The 16284-nt window shown below is 41.4% G+C and overlaps 1 protein-coding gene across 5 annotated transcripts in view; it reads left to right on the top strand.

The window, feature by feature from the left end:
* Positions 1 to 16284, top strand: part of STX18 (syntaxin 18) — a 126072-nt gene that overhangs the window by 84561 nt on the left and 25227 nt on the right. For all 5 annotated transcript variants that reach the window (XM_017958568.3, XM_009206519.3, XM_003898466.5 and 2 more), the window contains one exon: positions 13375 to 13490. In XM_017958568.3, coding sequence (XP_017814057.1) covers positions 13375 to 13490 — 116 coding nt within the window. The remainder of the gene's footprint in view (positions 1 to 13374; positions 13491 to 16284) is intronic.

The raw sequence follows: 16284 nt of genomic DNA, 5'->3' as shown, positions 1-16284 counted from the left end.
ACTGTTTGGCACAAGAGGTCTAACTTTTAGCCTGTCTCGGCTTTTGACCCGCCTTCTTCCTAAGATTCATAATTTCTAGCTTTTGACTTCAAGTGAGTGACATGCAACTCTTCTTTCACTTGAACACTTAGAGGCCATTGCTGGCTTATTCATTGGCCTGGATTATGTCCCCAGGGAATAGGAAGGCCTGAGGAGAGGCAGAGAGTTGGGAACAACTGGGCCGGGAAGCACTCAGAGCACACACAACACTTAAGAAGTATGCCATCTTATGTGAACGAGCTTTGGGCACTTCAAAACAGTTACAAAAGTCACATCAGAGATTACTGATCACAGATCATAGAAATATAATAATAATGAAAAAGTTTGAAGTATTTTGAGAATTACCAAAATGTGACACAGAGACACAAAGTGAGTACATGTTGTTGGAAACATGGCGTCAGTAGATTTGCTCCATGCAGTGTTGCCACAAACCCTCCATTTGTAAAAACAAATGAAAAATGCAGTATCTGCAGAGTGCAGTGAAGCAAGGCATACTGAAGCAAGGTACGGCTGTATAAGAGCCACACTGAAATCGGAAAATTACTTTTGTCTAATGACTGTAGCAGGCTGTATTTAAGGTTTGCAAAAACCTCCCACATATTTTCTTGTCTCAAAACTGAAAAATCTGTCTCTCTTCCTCTCTTCTATCTCTTTGTGGTTCTTTTTAAATTTTAAATAGAACCCTGAGGGTTTTCTAATAAGGGACCTGGAAACAGATGCTGGCCAGGTAGAAATTGTTTGATTGCAGTTCTGAAATGTTCAGCCTTCAGTTAGAGAAATCAGTTTAAATAAATCATGGGGCATAAACCGATCTTTCTGATGGCTTTTTGAAAATTGCTTTCTTTCCCCCAAATTGGCTTCAACTAGTTAATGTGTAATTTCCCTGAGGACTTTAGTAGACATTCTGTATATAATTAGAATGTGTTTTTATCACTTAAAAAAAAGAAAGGCACTCAACTTTGAGTCTGCTGCACTGTAGTCTTTGATTCATTTAAATTGGAAACTCGTACATTAGCATCCTCTGGACACAAAGGATGACAGACATTAAAGGAGTCCTTTATTTAAAAGTCGGTGAAGCCCTTTGCTTCTTGAAGAAGTCAGTCCTGAAGCCATGCAGTGAGGCAGGGGTAAGGTGGGCATCTGCAGTGGTGGGGAGCAGCAGTTTTCCAGGGCAGGGTGCCTGACCCAAGCAGGGAGAAGGTGGCTTAGCATGGGCAGTTATAGCCTAAGTCAGGAGAGGGACTGATCCGTGCTGGAGAGGAATGGAGGGGGGTATTAGAGGCGGGTGGTTACATTTAGGAGAATAGATGAAATAATAAATAAAGGAGGCGGCTGGGTGTGGTGGCTCACGCCTGTAATCCCAGCATTCTGGGAGGCCGAAGCAGTTGGATTGCTTGAGGCCAGGAGTTCGGGACCAGACTGGGCAATATGGTAAAACCCCATCTCTACTAAAAGAAAAATTAGCATGACCTGTAGTCCCAGCCACTTGGGAGACTGAGGCACCAGAATCACTTGATTCAGGAGGTGCAGGTGGCAGTGAGCTGATATTGAGCCACTGTACTCCAGCCTGAGCAACAGAGCGAGACACTGTCTCTAAATAAATAAAGGAGGATATTGAAAGCTAGGTTTCTCACTATAGGAGAAGTGAAAGGGGAAAAGCCCTGTCTGTGGTCTTGGGTGGAAATGAAAGATACTGGCACGAATTCACAGTTTTCAATTTCCAAAGATCAATACAGAAGTACCTGTGGTTGTAAATGTGTGTATATGTACACATTTATACACATGTATGAAAATGCATGCATGTATTTTCTTGCTCTGGCCACTGAGAAGGCCTGGAAACAGTGACACTGTAATAGCAATAAGCATAGTTAGCACTCAGATCTTGTCTTCTGAATACCAATTTCACCTTCAGGGAGCCAGGCCTCTTAGAGAAATGGCTGATTCTTAAACTGGAGCAGGGAACATATAAAATAAACCTGGAACAAGGAAGGGCTCAGAACGTTAGGACATGTCTAAAGGACACAGCCATCAATTTGAAGCGGCGTCTACTGGCCAAATCAGAGATAACTTAAGCATAAAAATAAATGACAGTAGCACCTTATAACCCATTCAATGAGATAGGACATTATGAATCCATCTAAATAGGAGTAAGTAAATGAATAAATTGAAAGATTGAAATTGATACATAGTGTGAAAGCACTCCTCCCCCTGGTACTTACTAATTACAAAGCAGAAGAGAATAACTTGACAGCGGGGAAACCTGGCAGTCACCACCTTCATCAAGTGGGCAAAGTAAAACACACAACCTAATAGGATGCAGCGAGAAGAAAGCATCACTTTTGTGATTTCTGCCAGAGAAGCAAGACTTGAATCCAACCGCGAGGAAACATCAAACTCAAATTCAGAGATCCTTACAGAATAAGTGACACATGATTGTGTGTTGAGGTCATGAAACTCAAGGAGACCGAAGAGCTGTTCCAAACAAAGGAGACTGAAGAGAAGTACTAGTTAGGAGCAATGTGTGATGCTCTTGTTATAAAGGATATTATTGAGATAACCAGTCAAAATAGAGTTGGGGGCTGCACACAGTGGCTCACACCTATAATCCCAGCACTTTGGGAGGCCAAGGTGGGAGGATTGCTTGAGGCCAGGAGTTTAAGACCAACCTGGGCAACATAGTGAGACCCTATCTCTACAAAAAATTTAAAAATTAGCTGGATGTGGTGACATGCACCTATAGTCCCAGCTTCTCAGGAGGCAGAGGTGGGAGGATCACCTAAGCCCAAGAGTTCAAGGCTGCAGTGAGCTATGATCACAACACTACACTCTAGCCTGGGCAACAGAGTGAGACCTTATCTTAAAAAAAAAAAAAAAAAAAAAAAAAAAATGGGGTCCAAGGGAGAAATGGAAGTAATGTAATAATATTTTTCATAAGGTACTTTTTTTTGGTCTACTACTTTTTTAGTGTGGTCTACTACTTTTTTAGCATTTGCAACAACTTTAGTAGTAGATATTGTTGGAAGGATATTGGAAGCCAGGTTTCTCACTCAGAAGAATGAAAGGGATAAAGCCAGAATGAACCCTGTGGTGTTGGGTTGGAATGAAAGATACTGAAAGCCATTTTACAGTTAAGAAAACCAAGGCCGGCCGGGAGCGGTGGCTCAAGCCTGTAATCCCAGCACTTTGGGAGGCTGAGACGGGCGGATCACGAGGTCAGGAGATCGAGACCATCCTGGCTAACACGGTGGAACCCCGTCTCTACTAAAAAAATACAAAAAACTAGACGGGCGAGGTGGCGGGCGCCTGTAGTCCCAGCTACTTGGGAGGCTGAGGCAGGAGAATGACGTAAACCTGGGAGGTGGAGCTTGCAGTGAGCTGAGACCTGGCCACTGCACTGCAGCCTGGGCGACAGAGCGAGACTCCGTGTCAAAAAAAAGAAAAAAAAGAAAACCAAGGCCTAGAGGTTAGGTGGTAAACCAGAGGAGCACCTACTGTGTGCCAGGCTTCATGCCAGGCACTTTCTCATGAGTGATCCCATTTAATCTTCGAAATAAGTCTTTGAGAAAGGTGGTATTTTCTCCGTTTTGCAGATGAAGAAAACTTGGACAAAGAGAATAAAATTGGCTGGGTGTGGTGGCTCATGCCTATAATCCCAGAACTTTGGGAGGCCAAGGCAGGTGGAGCACTTAAGATCAGGAGTTTGAGACCAGCCTGGTCAACATGGTGAAACGCCATCTCCACTAAAAATACAAAAATTAGCTGGGTATAGTGGTGCACGCCTGTAATTCCAGCTACTCAGGAGGCTGAGGCACAAGAATCGTTTGAGCCTGGAAGGTAGAGGTTGTGGTGAGTTGAGAACGTGCCACCGCACTCCAGCCTGGGTGATGGAGTGAGACTCTGTCAAAAAAAAAAAAAAAAAAAAAAGGATAAAATAAAACCCATCTAAGACCACATTAAAAATAGTGGCATTCTAGAATTTAAGCCCTTTGTTTTCTCCAAATCCCATTGTAAATGTGTCTTTTTCAAGGCAGCCAGTCAACCAGTGGTTTAAGGACTCTCACCTCTAGACTGTCATGGGATTTGTGGAATTGCTGGAGTAATCTGACAGCCAGGACAGCCTTGGAGGGCATCAGGTCAGTCTACTGTGCAATGTGACCAAGGAGAAAGCCCCCCACCACTCAACCAAAGGTGGTAGCCTTTGGTCACCATCCCAGACCACTCCCCTGCTGCTCTGTCAAGGCTCCTTCCCCTCCATAGTAATAGCCAGAAGATCAGTAGCTAGTTGGGCCAGCACTGAAGACCCTACCGAGTCCCTTGTACAGATTTTACCACTGTACTCTTTTCTCTGAATTATTTGCGTTATTTATGGGTTGTTTCAGCAGTTTTCTTCTGTTCCTCCATTGGTCTGCATCTTGTCAGAGGAAAAAAATGTATATTCCTTTAAGACTTCACAAAAAAATTGTCTTATTAAACCATTCTGCCTTTTGTTATTTCACAGTAATAATAGCAGCAGCAGCAGTAGTGTAATCGTTGTAGTAATAGCTAATTTTTGAGCTCTTATTATGTGATGTAGACTGTGCTGAGTAAGCACATACAAACCAGTAACTCTAACAAGAAAGATAGTCAGAGCCCCATTTTATAGGTGGGAAAACAGGCTAAGAAATTTTATTTGTCGTTTAGTAACTGGAAAAAAATCCGAAACTTCTGGCAGATGAGTATCTTGTCAAGCTAGTTTAAAAATTTGCTCATGTGTCACGTTGCTCAATTCCTACATCCCACAAACTAATATTTGAGGTAAAATATTAAGTCACAGATGCTAAATTTAATAAGCATATATATATACCTAGTGTCAAACATGGAGCAAATCCTCAGTTTATCTTTAAATAGGTTTCTCTTTTAAGTTATGTTTTTAGCTGGCTTTGTTTCCTTTGCTTAACACATTTTTTTTTGAGACTTACCCTGGCTGTGTTCTTCTTCATTGCTGAACGGTACTGCATTGCATCAAAGTACCTCCACTGGCTTATCCATCCTGTTGGTGGACATTTAAGTGTTCCCATTTTTTTGGCTATAATGCATAAGGCTGCTGTAAACATTCTTTTACAGGCCTTTGTGTGGACCTATCTTTTCATTTCTTTTGGGTAAACAACCTAAAAGTGGGTTGTCATAGTAGAGACTTAGTAAGAAACTGTCTTGAGTTTTCCAAAGTGATAGCACCATTTGACACACTGTCCAGCAATGTGTGAAAGTTACAGTTCCTCCACATGGCACGATTGGCGTTGGCCATTTTTTCTAGCCATTCTACTGGATGTGGAGTGGTATTTCATTGTGGGTTTAGTTTGCATTTCCTCACTGACTAATATTGTTAATCACCTTTTCATGTGTTGATTGACCATTCATTTTCTTCCTGGGAAGTATCTGTTGAAGTTTTTTACTCATTTCTGTATTGGAGAATTGTTTGGCTGTTGATTTGTATAGGAGTTCTTTGTATATTCTGCATACACGTCCTTAGATACATGCTGCAAATATTTGTTCCTATTCTATGGTTTATTTGTTTTCTTAATGGTGTCTTTTGGTGAGCAGAAATGTTTAATTTTGAGGAAGTTGAATTTCATTAATTTTTAGTTTGTCTACCCCAAGGTCACAAAGATATTCTTTTATGTTTTCTTCTAGAAGCTTTATGATTCTGGGTGGTATGTTTATTTAGGTCTATCATCTGTCTCAGACCAACTTTTTGATAGAATGAGATGGGGTTGTGGTTTATTTTATTCTATATAAACATCTGGGTGGGATTAAGGTTTATTTTATTGTATATAAATATTTATTATATCAATGTTTGTTTAAAACACTTTCTTTTTCTCACTGAATTGACCTGGCATCATCATCAAAAGTCAGTTGACCGAAACATGTATATGTCTGCTTCTGGACTCTATTCAGTATCATTGGTCTGATTGTCCTTATTCTACTGCCACACTGTCTTGATTACTGTGGTTTTATCATAAGTCTTGGAATCAGCTAGTTGTAAATCCTTCAGATTTCTAATTTTTCAGTACTTTTTTTGCTATTTTAGATTTTTGTGTATTTTCATATCAACTTTGGAATCACCTTTTCAGTTTCTTCAGAAAATCTGCCAGGATGTTTATAGGGATTATGTTGAATCTATAGATCAATCTGGGGAGAATGGGCATCTTAACATCTATCCACAAACATAGTATATCTTTGCATTTATTTCTGTCTTTGACTTTATTTTTAAATTTCTTTTTCTCAGCAATATTTTGTTATTTTCAGTGTAGACATCTTGCTCATCTTTTGTTAGATTTATTCCTGGATTTTTTAATTCTCTTGTAAATGATACCATTTTGTTAATGTTATTTTCCAGTTTCTCATTGCTAGTATATAGAAATACATTTTTTGTATATTGATCTATGTACAACTGTGAGTAATCCACATGCAGTTCTAGTAGCTTTTTTTGTAAATTCTTGTTGTTGTTGTTGTTGTTGTTGTTGTTGTTGTTGAGACAGAGTTTCGTTCTTGTTGCCCAGGCTGGAGTGCAGTGGCTCCATCTTGGCTCACTGCAACCTCTGCCTCCTGGGTTCAAGCAATTCTCCTGCCTCAGCCTTCTGAGTAGCTGGGATTACAGGCACCCGCCACCATGCCCAGATAATTTTTGTATTTTAGTAGAGACGAGATTTTACCTCGTTGGCCAGGTTGTTCTTGATCTCCTGACTTCACCTCAGGTGATCCACCTGCCTCAGCCTCCTAAAGTGCTGGGATTACAGGCGTGAGCCACCACACTCGGCCTTTTTTTGTAAATTCTATCAATTTTCTACATACATAATCATACCATATATGAATAACAGTAGTTTTGCTTTTTAATCTTTATGCCTTTTATTTCTTGTTCCTTTCTTGTTTTATTGCACTGGCTAGGGCCTGGACCTCTGGTACCATATTGAATAGAAGTGTTTAGGATGGACATCTTTTCCTTGCTCTTGATTAAGGGACAAGGATTTAATACTTCACCATTAAGTATGAAGTGTTGGGATTACAGGCATGAGCCACTGCACCCAGTGCACCCATGTTTGTTTGTTGTTTTTTTTTTTTTTTTCACATTTGTGGTTCATTTTTTTATGTGTATATCACAGAAGTAGTATTATGTAGCTGTTCTTTATCAGGTTAAGGAAATTTCCTTTCTTATTGAGGGATTGCCTACAAGAATTCACAGAACTCAGAAATGCTATTATACTCACAGTTACAGTATATTATAGTGAAAGAATACAGATTAAAATCACCAAAGCTAAAGGGAACATAGGACAAAGTCCAGGAGAGACCAGGTACAAGCTTCTAGCTGTCCTCTCCTAGTGGAATAGTGTAGACGCACTTAATTCTCCCAATATGTGACTCCCAATACCTGTGTCACCATGTACTGTCAATCAGGGAAGCTCACCTGAGCCTTGGTGTTCAGGGTCTTCACTGGGGGTCAGTGATGTAGATGTGAAGTGCTAGCATAGCAGGCCATAGTTAACTCAGTCGCCATCCCCTCCAGAGGTCAAATTGATTGTCATGTCAGACCCCTGTTAACTTCAGTGGGGATGGCACTTGGTTCAGAGAGGCTGAAGAAGAGACCCCAAGCCAACAAACAGAACGGAGTTTATTTGGGGGAGCTTATTTATAGAGCAGTCCAGTGGCAGTGGGCTGCACAGGAGAACCACTACTGCTTGTAAAAAGAATGTAGTTTATATAGCACCTTCACTTAGCCATCCTCCCACCAAGCAACCTCCACATGGCAGCCCTCATTTCTTCAATTGCCGTCAAGTGTGTCTGCCGTGCACTGATACAGTGGCCCAGGCCCCCAGTCATAAATCACACTGTTAGCATAAACTATCTGGAATGTCCCCAGGTATACAGATACTGTCATCAGACAAGATATTCTAGGAGCTTAGAGGTTATCTCCCAGGAGCCAAGCAAGGGCCAGTTTTTTCCTTGGAATGTGCAGAATTTGAACACCACAAACCTGCTGAGTCATCCCTTTATTGCATACCTTATTTTCCTAGTTTGCTGAAAGTTTTTATCATCAGGGTATCTTGACTTTTTCAAATGCTTTTTCTACATCTAATGCAATGATCATGTAGGCTTTTTTCTTTTTTTGTTAAGGGGATATATTACATTGATCGATTTTCAAATGTTAAGCCAACTTTGTATTCCTGGGTTAAACCCCATTTGGTCATGATACATTATTGTCTTTATATATTGCTAAAATCAGTTTGCTTGTATTAAAGATGCTTTTATGTTCATGAAGATATGTTTCTAATTTTCTTGTAATATCTTCATAGGTTTCTGAATCTGGGTAATACTGGCCTCATAAAATGATTTTGTAATTGTTTTCTCTTCCTCTGTTGTTCACATCTACCAGGTCCTTACCTTGTTCCTCATCCTAGGGAAAACACTTAGGCTTTTATCATAAAGTATGATGCTCACTGTAGATTTTGTACATGTTTATCAGATAAGGAAGATCCCTTCTGTACATGCTTTTTCCCATCTTGTTTGATTGCTCTAGAGCACTATATAAAGGTATACATTCTGTTTTACAGCTCCATAGTACTGCAGAGTGTCTTCCACCAGTTCCATGTTGATGGACATGTGGATTTTTCCTAGGCTTTCGCCATATTAAAATTGAATTACAAAGTTGCTATAATCAATAACCTTTTCATATTATCATTATATCTTTGGGATAGAGTCCCGTAAGTGGGATTGCTGGATTAGAGATTAAATACATGTTAATTTGCAGGGTATTACCAAGGTCCCCTCCATAGGAGTCACACTGTTTGGCACGCTCACCATCAATACACAGAAGTGCCCTGCTTGACAGCCTGACCCACCCATCATGTCTTCACATTTGGGTGTTTTCACCAGTCCCAGTAGGCAAGAAATAATGACGCAGTGTAGTTGTTGATATGCATCATCTTATGAGGAAGATTGAGCATTTTTCATGTGTTTAAAAGCCATTTACATTTGTGTGAACTTTCTTGCCTAGTTTACTGTAGAGCTGTTGGTCTTTTTCTCTTTTTACTTTACCTATGGTGGGTTTGTTTTTTTTTTTAAATAAACTTGTTATTTTAAGAGCAGTTTTTAGGTTCATAGCAAAATTGAGCAAAAAGTACCAAGAGTTCCCATATACCCCCTTCACTGTCCCCCCACCCGCCAGTACACTAATAGCCTTCACCACCAATAGCCTTCACCACTGTCAACATCCCCCACCACTCATGGTGCTTTGTTTTGTTTTGAGATGGACTCTCCCTCTGTCACCCAGGCTGGAGTGCAGTGGGTGATCTCGGCTCATTGCAAACCTCCACCTCCCAGGTATAAGCAATTCTCCCACCTCAGCCTGCTGAGTAGCTGGGACTACAGGTGTGTGCCACCACGCCCGGCTAATTTTTGTATTTTTAGTAGAGACAGGCTTTCACCATATTGGCCAGGCTGGCCTCAGACCTCAAGTGATCCGCCCTCCTCGGCCTCCCAAAGTGCTGACATTACAGGGGTGAGCCACCACACTTGGTTCACCCATTTTTTTTTTCACATGTGTGGTTCATTTTTTTATGTGTATATCTCTGATGCATTTGGAATTTACCTTGGTGTACAGTGTAGGCAAAGGGAAAACATTTTTTCTTTCATATAACTACCAATTATCCCAGTGCAACTTATTAAACCATATCATGTATTAAATACACATATGCAATTGAGTCCGGTTTTGAATTTTATATCCTATTCATTGGTCTGTCAATCTTTTCATGCCTTAATACCACACTTGGTTTTTTAGGGTTTTCTTGGCTATTATTCCCTCCCCTTCCTAATCTTCATGATATTTTCATTATCAATCTTTTCAAACATATGGCAGAATTGAATTTTGCTATGAACGCCTATATACCTATACCCTAGATTTGAGCATTTACATTTTACTATACATGCTGCTTTTACCTGCCTATCATTCTATATTCATTTAGCCTCTTTTTAAAATAGATTTCAGAGTAAACTTCTAACAGTGCCCTTCCCCTTAAATACTTTAGTATGCATATCATTAACTAGAGTTCAATATTTGTTTACACTTTTTCTGACCATTCTTGCTTATTTCCAGATGAATTTCATAGTTGATTTGTCCAGCTTCAGGATGGGACCTGGTGATTTTTTTTTTTAATTGAGATCACATTACACTTATAAATTAACTTAGGGAGAACTAACATCTTTATATTTCTTTTTCTATCAAGAATGATGTGTCCTTTCTTTCCTTTGTGTCTTTCATAAGTCTTTTTTGGTTTTTTACATATGGGCTTTGGGCTTAAGTTTATTCTAAAGTTTTTGTTGATATTGTTAGTTTTCTTTCTTTTGTTTTGTTTTGGCTATTGCAAGTAGAATCATCTCTTTCATTGTATCTTCCAACTGTAAATGAGGTACATTATGATGAACATTTAAGTCATTTTGTTATTGTTGTTATAAGCAGTGCTGTGGTGAATATCCTTATAACTTTATCTTTGTGCATATTTTGATACTTAGAATAGCAGATTGTATTTTCCAAAGAAAGCTGCCCCCAAATATATCCCATACCACATGCTCTTCTTAAAAAGTGATGTTATCACTGCTCCATTGAGAAAGCAAATTGGAGTCTGAGTTTCTTCCCCTAGAACCCTAGTGGACCATCGCGAATGCGTTGGGCAGTAGAATATGGCTAGGATCATGATTTCTGACTTCTAAGGCAAGGTTATGAAAGGCATTGAAGCTTCCACCAAAGTCTTTGAGACTGCCAGCCCTGCAGGCAGCCAGCTGCCATGCACCAGTAACACACTCATGCAGCTCCATGAAGAAGAAATGAGGCTCCCAGCAAGCACCAACTTGCTAGCCATGTGTGTGACCTCCTTGGAAGTGAACCCTCCAGCCCTGGTCAACCCTTCAGATGACTGCAGCCCTAGTTGCCTTCTAACTGTACCCTCCTGAGACACGCAGAGCCAGAACCACTCAGCCAAGGTGTTCCCAAATTCCTGACCCCAGAAACACTGATCAGTAATAAATCTCACTGTTTCAAGGCACTAAGTTTTATGACTCAGCTGTAGTAACCTGAACAATTAAAAAGATTGATAACACAGTTACTTTTGAAAAATTTTTTTTGTTAAATTTTGTAGAGGAGCATTTCCTAAATCATCTTTTTTGAAAACTACTCTCAAAAAACTCTATGAAGAGAGTCTCTGCAATCAGGTTATTTGCAAAAGCCATCCTTTTTGGAAATTTAGAATGTATTTGAGCATATTAAAGGCTCTGAAAACTTATATAGTGAAACACCTGTCTAGGTTTGACTCAACTTTCTCAGACTGATTTGACCACAGAAGTCTTTTCCCACAGCCCAGGATGGGTAGAATATACCCCACATGGAGCAGTTGTTATAAGCATGGGCGTCAGAGCTAGGTTCCCTGAGGTCATGTCCCAGCCCAGCCATTTGCTTACTGTGACCTGGGCAAGTTTCCTAACTTCCTCTACGCCTCAGTTTCCTCCTTTGTTAAAAGGTTGTTAATGCTAGTACCTACCTAATGGGGATATTCGAAATTAAATAAATTTATCCATATATATTGCTTAGAAAAAATGTCCACTATATAAGCCATTAACAAATGTTAGTTAGTAATATCACCCTAATATGCATTTACATTGTTCCTTTAATTATAGTCTCTCTGCCTAACAATATGGAATTTATCCTAGATCTTTTTAGCACTCTGACTATAATTTTATAGTGTTTATGTAGATTCTAGCAAAGCTATTACAAAGTCCGTTGTTTCATAACCAAAATTTTTTCTCTTATTAATCATTTACTTGTATTTATAATGCATTCATTCATTCAACATATATTTATGAAACTGAATACCAGGCACTAATCCAGAATCTGGGATCTAGGAGCAAGGCTGACAACCAACAGATAAATAAACAGATTATAGACTGTGATAACTGCTATGGAGAAACCAGGTGCAGAGGAGTGGGAGGCAGCCTTTCCTTGATAGAAGAGTCAGAGGTGGCCTCTCTGAGTACGTGAAACTCAGCCAAGCCCTGTAGGCGGGAAGGAAGATGATGTCCTGGGAGATGATGTCCTGGGAAGAGCCTGTGGGGAAGAAGCAGGGGAATGCCAAGTGCAGAGGACTCAGTCCTGAAGCGAGTCTGTGCCTTCGAGTGGGTATTTAAGGACTTGTGCTTTCAGAGTTCACTTATATTAAGATGTGACTTAGAACATGTACACGTGTGGGTATAGGTATATATGTGTATGTGTAAGTATATATGTTGGGGGGTATGTGTGTGTATATATATATGGGTAGGGGATATATATGCATGTGTTTGTATGTGTGTGTGTATGTGGGGGTATATGTGTGTGTACATGTGGGAGTATATATCAGTGTGTGTGCATATGCATATGTGTGTGTAGGTGTATGTGTGTGTGGAAGGGTATATGTGGGGGGTATATATGCATATGTGTACATATATGGTGTGTATGTGTGTGTAGGGGGTATATATGTGAGTGGGGGTATATATATGTAGTATATGTATGTGGGTATGTATACATGGTGTGTGTATATGTGTGTGTGTATATATGTGTGTGTACGTGGGTGAGTATATATGAATATGTGTATGTGGTATGTGTGTATATGTGGGGGATATACATGCATGTAAGTTTGTAGAGGATGTGTGTGTATGTAGGGGGTATATATGTGTGTGGGGGTATATATATGTGGTATATATATTGTGTGTATACATGTGTGGGTATGTGTGTGGGTATATATGTGGGAGGGTATATATATGTGTGTGGGTATATACATGTGGTATATATATGTGTGTGGTGTGTGTATGTGTGGGTATACATATGTTGGGGGTATATATGTGTGGGGTATATATACATATGAATATATGTATAATATGTATTATATATTATAATTAATAACATATTCAGCAGTCTTTTTGCATTAGTGTCTATTACTGGGTGAGCATCAATCCAGCTTCCTGGGTTTGTTGAGTGTGGTGTCAGTCTATGGAGCATATTCAGCACATACCAACCGTAGCCTGCCCCTGCATGCTGGTCACTGTGCCATGGCTGCAAATGCAGAGGGCGTGCACAATCTCTACCCTGCAGGCAACAATGCCAGTGTTAAGTGCCCCAGTGGAGGTGTGTCCGGATAGCCACTGGGCCCAGAAGCAGTGACTGCTCCCCAGTACGGGGGCACAGGACAAAATTGCAGGGTCACATGTGACTTCTTCTGTTGTCAAAAAGGAATCCTGTTATGGAAATAAAATACCTGACTGCTAATTATGTATTTTTAGATCTAAGCTGGAACCAGAACCAAATACAAAGACAAGAGAATCCACATCTTCTGAGAAAGTTTCACAGAGCCCTTCAAAAGACTCTGAAGAAAACCCTGCCACTGAAGAACATCCAGGTACGAATTGAGATGAATATCTTGCCTTGCATTTCTGCCTTTTGACATGTTGGCAAGAGTACACCACAGGAACGAAGTAGCACAGTCTCAGACATGTTTTGGTGTTTGTATTTGCATAAAGCAAAGGAAGCAGGAGGTGGCAGCCTTTGTGTCTGTCACAGTTGATCTTCGTGACTGCCACGGAGGCAGGAGGTGCTTTCACCCAGTCACCTGGGAGCTGGCGGGGTGCAGGAGAAAGGGCCTGCTATAGAGGGGTGAGGCCAGGATCTGTCTGCCTCAGGAGCCCTGTGTGCCAGCCTCAGGAGAGGCAGCATTGCCTCCCTGGCAGCCGTGCCCTGCATGTCAGCTCTGAGCTTACAGGCCTGCGCCCAGGTAGAGTGTGCAACCTCAGCGGCCTTTCACAGCCAGTCAAACCAACAGGACAAAATGCAAATCTGTATTGATGTGCTGCCTGTCACCACAGATACTAGACGGCCCAAGGCTTAGAACAGTTCCTGATGCACAGGAGATGCAGAAGAAATACAGGGTCTCCATGAAGTCCGAAAATGTGGGGGCACATACACAATGTGGTCATGGATGTCTGCGATCTGTGTGTCTGGCTGGCACCCCCACATACGGATGCCTGCATAGTTTGCTATATCCGAGAGACAGAGTGGAACAGGGTTCTTTGCGTGAATCACAGGGTGATGGCGTGCTGGAGCCAGGAGAGACCTGGGAGTCCCCTGTGGCATCCTTCTCCATAGTCTCATGGCAGTTCTTATTAACTCTTGTCTTCCAGATGCTAGGCACAGTTCTGGACATGTCACAGAAATTACAGGTTGAGTATCTCTTATCTGAGATGCTTGGGACCAGAAGTGTTTTGGATTTGGAGTTTTTTCAAATTTTTGCATATTTTGCATTATACTTACTGGTTGAGCATCTCTAATCTGAAAACCAAAATCTGGAAAGCTCCAATGAGTATTTCGTTTGGGTGTGACAATGGAGCTCAGGAAGTTTCAGGGATGTGATTCCTGCCCTCAAGGAGCTCACAGTTGATGGGAAAGATAATGCTCTAGCCCCTGGGAGAAAGTAAGTAGCACCTCAAGAGAGGGCAGAGGGCCAGGGAGACTTCAAGAGGAGGCGGCACTAAGAAGTGAGTCTGGGCCAGGCGCGGTGTTTCACACGTGTAATCCCAGCACTTTGGGAGGCCAAGGTGGGTGGATCACCTGAGGTCGGAATTCAAGACCAGCCTGACCAACATGGAGAAACCCCATCTCTACTGAAAATACAAAATTAGCTGGGTGTGATGGCACATGCCTGTAATCCCAGCTACTCGGGAGGCTGAGGCAGGAGAATCACTTGAGCCCAAGAGGCGGAAGTTGTGGTGAGCCAAGATCAAGCCATTGCACTCCAGCCTAGGCAACAAGAGCGGAATTCCATCTCAAAAAAAAAAAAAAGTGGAGCAAAGAGAGAGCGGACCTGAAAAAAAAAAAAAAATGAAAGCTTAGAAAGTTCTAGACAGAGGCAGCAGCATGAGCAAATGCTCAGAGGCCAGAAAGCCTGGAGCTTGGGTGGAATGTAGTCAGTAAAGAAGACCCCTGGGGATCAGTGAAGCCCGTCAGTGGGAGGAGAGGCGGGAGTAAGCTTGGAAGAGCGGGTGGAGCCTTGAATGCCAGACTAGGGAGTCTGGACTTGCCTCTGTGGCACCAGGGTGCACGGGTGGCCTGCGCAGAGGACTGGCTTGGTAGGTGCTGTGCTTCAAGCTGATCCTTATGGCAGCCTGTCAAGAAGGCTTCTGATGGCCACAAATGAGCATGCTGTAGAGTGTGAGTTCTGCTAAGAGAACTTTCCCATTCTAGCTCAGAGTTAATTTATGCTTAGTTCAGATATGAACAAGGTTTCTGTTTCTAATTTTGGTGTTTTTATCCTTAAAAAAGAAATCAACAACAGTAAAAGCTTGAAATGGATACCATAATGAGGACAAGTAGGAGATAGCTCGTAAGGTGGGGGTGGGGGGTAGATGAAAGTACAAATGTTCCTACCCAAAGAATGTCATCTCAGGAAAATACCAGATCATTTCTAAAGATACTTTTAGCCAACCTTTTACAAACATGTTTTTCTATAATGACACTTCTGGTAAAAACAGCCATTTTTCTAAAAGCCTGCATGCACTAAGTTGTGGATGACATGGAGACTTTTTTTGTAAAGATATATTTCTAATAAATAACCATAACTTTCAGTCATGGCCTGCCTAGTCAGCTTTCTCTACCCTGTTGCTATCATCATGTTCTCTTCCCCTATTCAAAGATCTGGACTTGTCACCATCTCATGGGGCTGAGGTCGACTACAGGAAATTTACTGAGATTGAGGAAAAAAGGAAAAGAAGCAGTATTTGCCTTTGAGTACTTGGAAGCTCACTGATAAGCCCAGAGACACCACTGAGACACACAGACACAAAGTGATTTCATTAAAGTCTCCCCCGAGGATCCATCCCTGCCATCCCTCTCCCCTCCGCTCCCAACCCCACCCCACTGATGAACTGCACAGACCTCTTACTGTCATCCTGGGCAGCAGCAGTCCTTTCTAGGGGCCTGTGGTATTGACATGCTTCATGGAGGATACATCATGTTTTGTTGATCATAATGAAAAAGTTCTCCAGATTAAAATGTCCCTACGCTCCCATTCAGCAGTTCCATGCCCAGGTGTCTGTCCTAGAGAGTCACTCCAGCATGTGTACAAAGCACAGACTGGGACACAGTACCATTATTACCCCAGTGAACAGTCTGAAACCACTGAGGTCTGTCAGTGTAGTTAT

The sequence above is a fragment of the Papio anubis genome, chromosome 3, assembly GCF_008728515.1.
Source record: "Papio anubis isolate 15944 chromosome 3, Panubis1.0, whole genome shotgun sequence".
Taxonomy (NCBI): Eukaryota; Metazoa; Chordata; class Mammalia; order Primates; family Cercopithecidae; genus Papio; species Papio anubis.
This window is presented reverse-complemented; position numbering and strand designations above follow the sequence as displayed.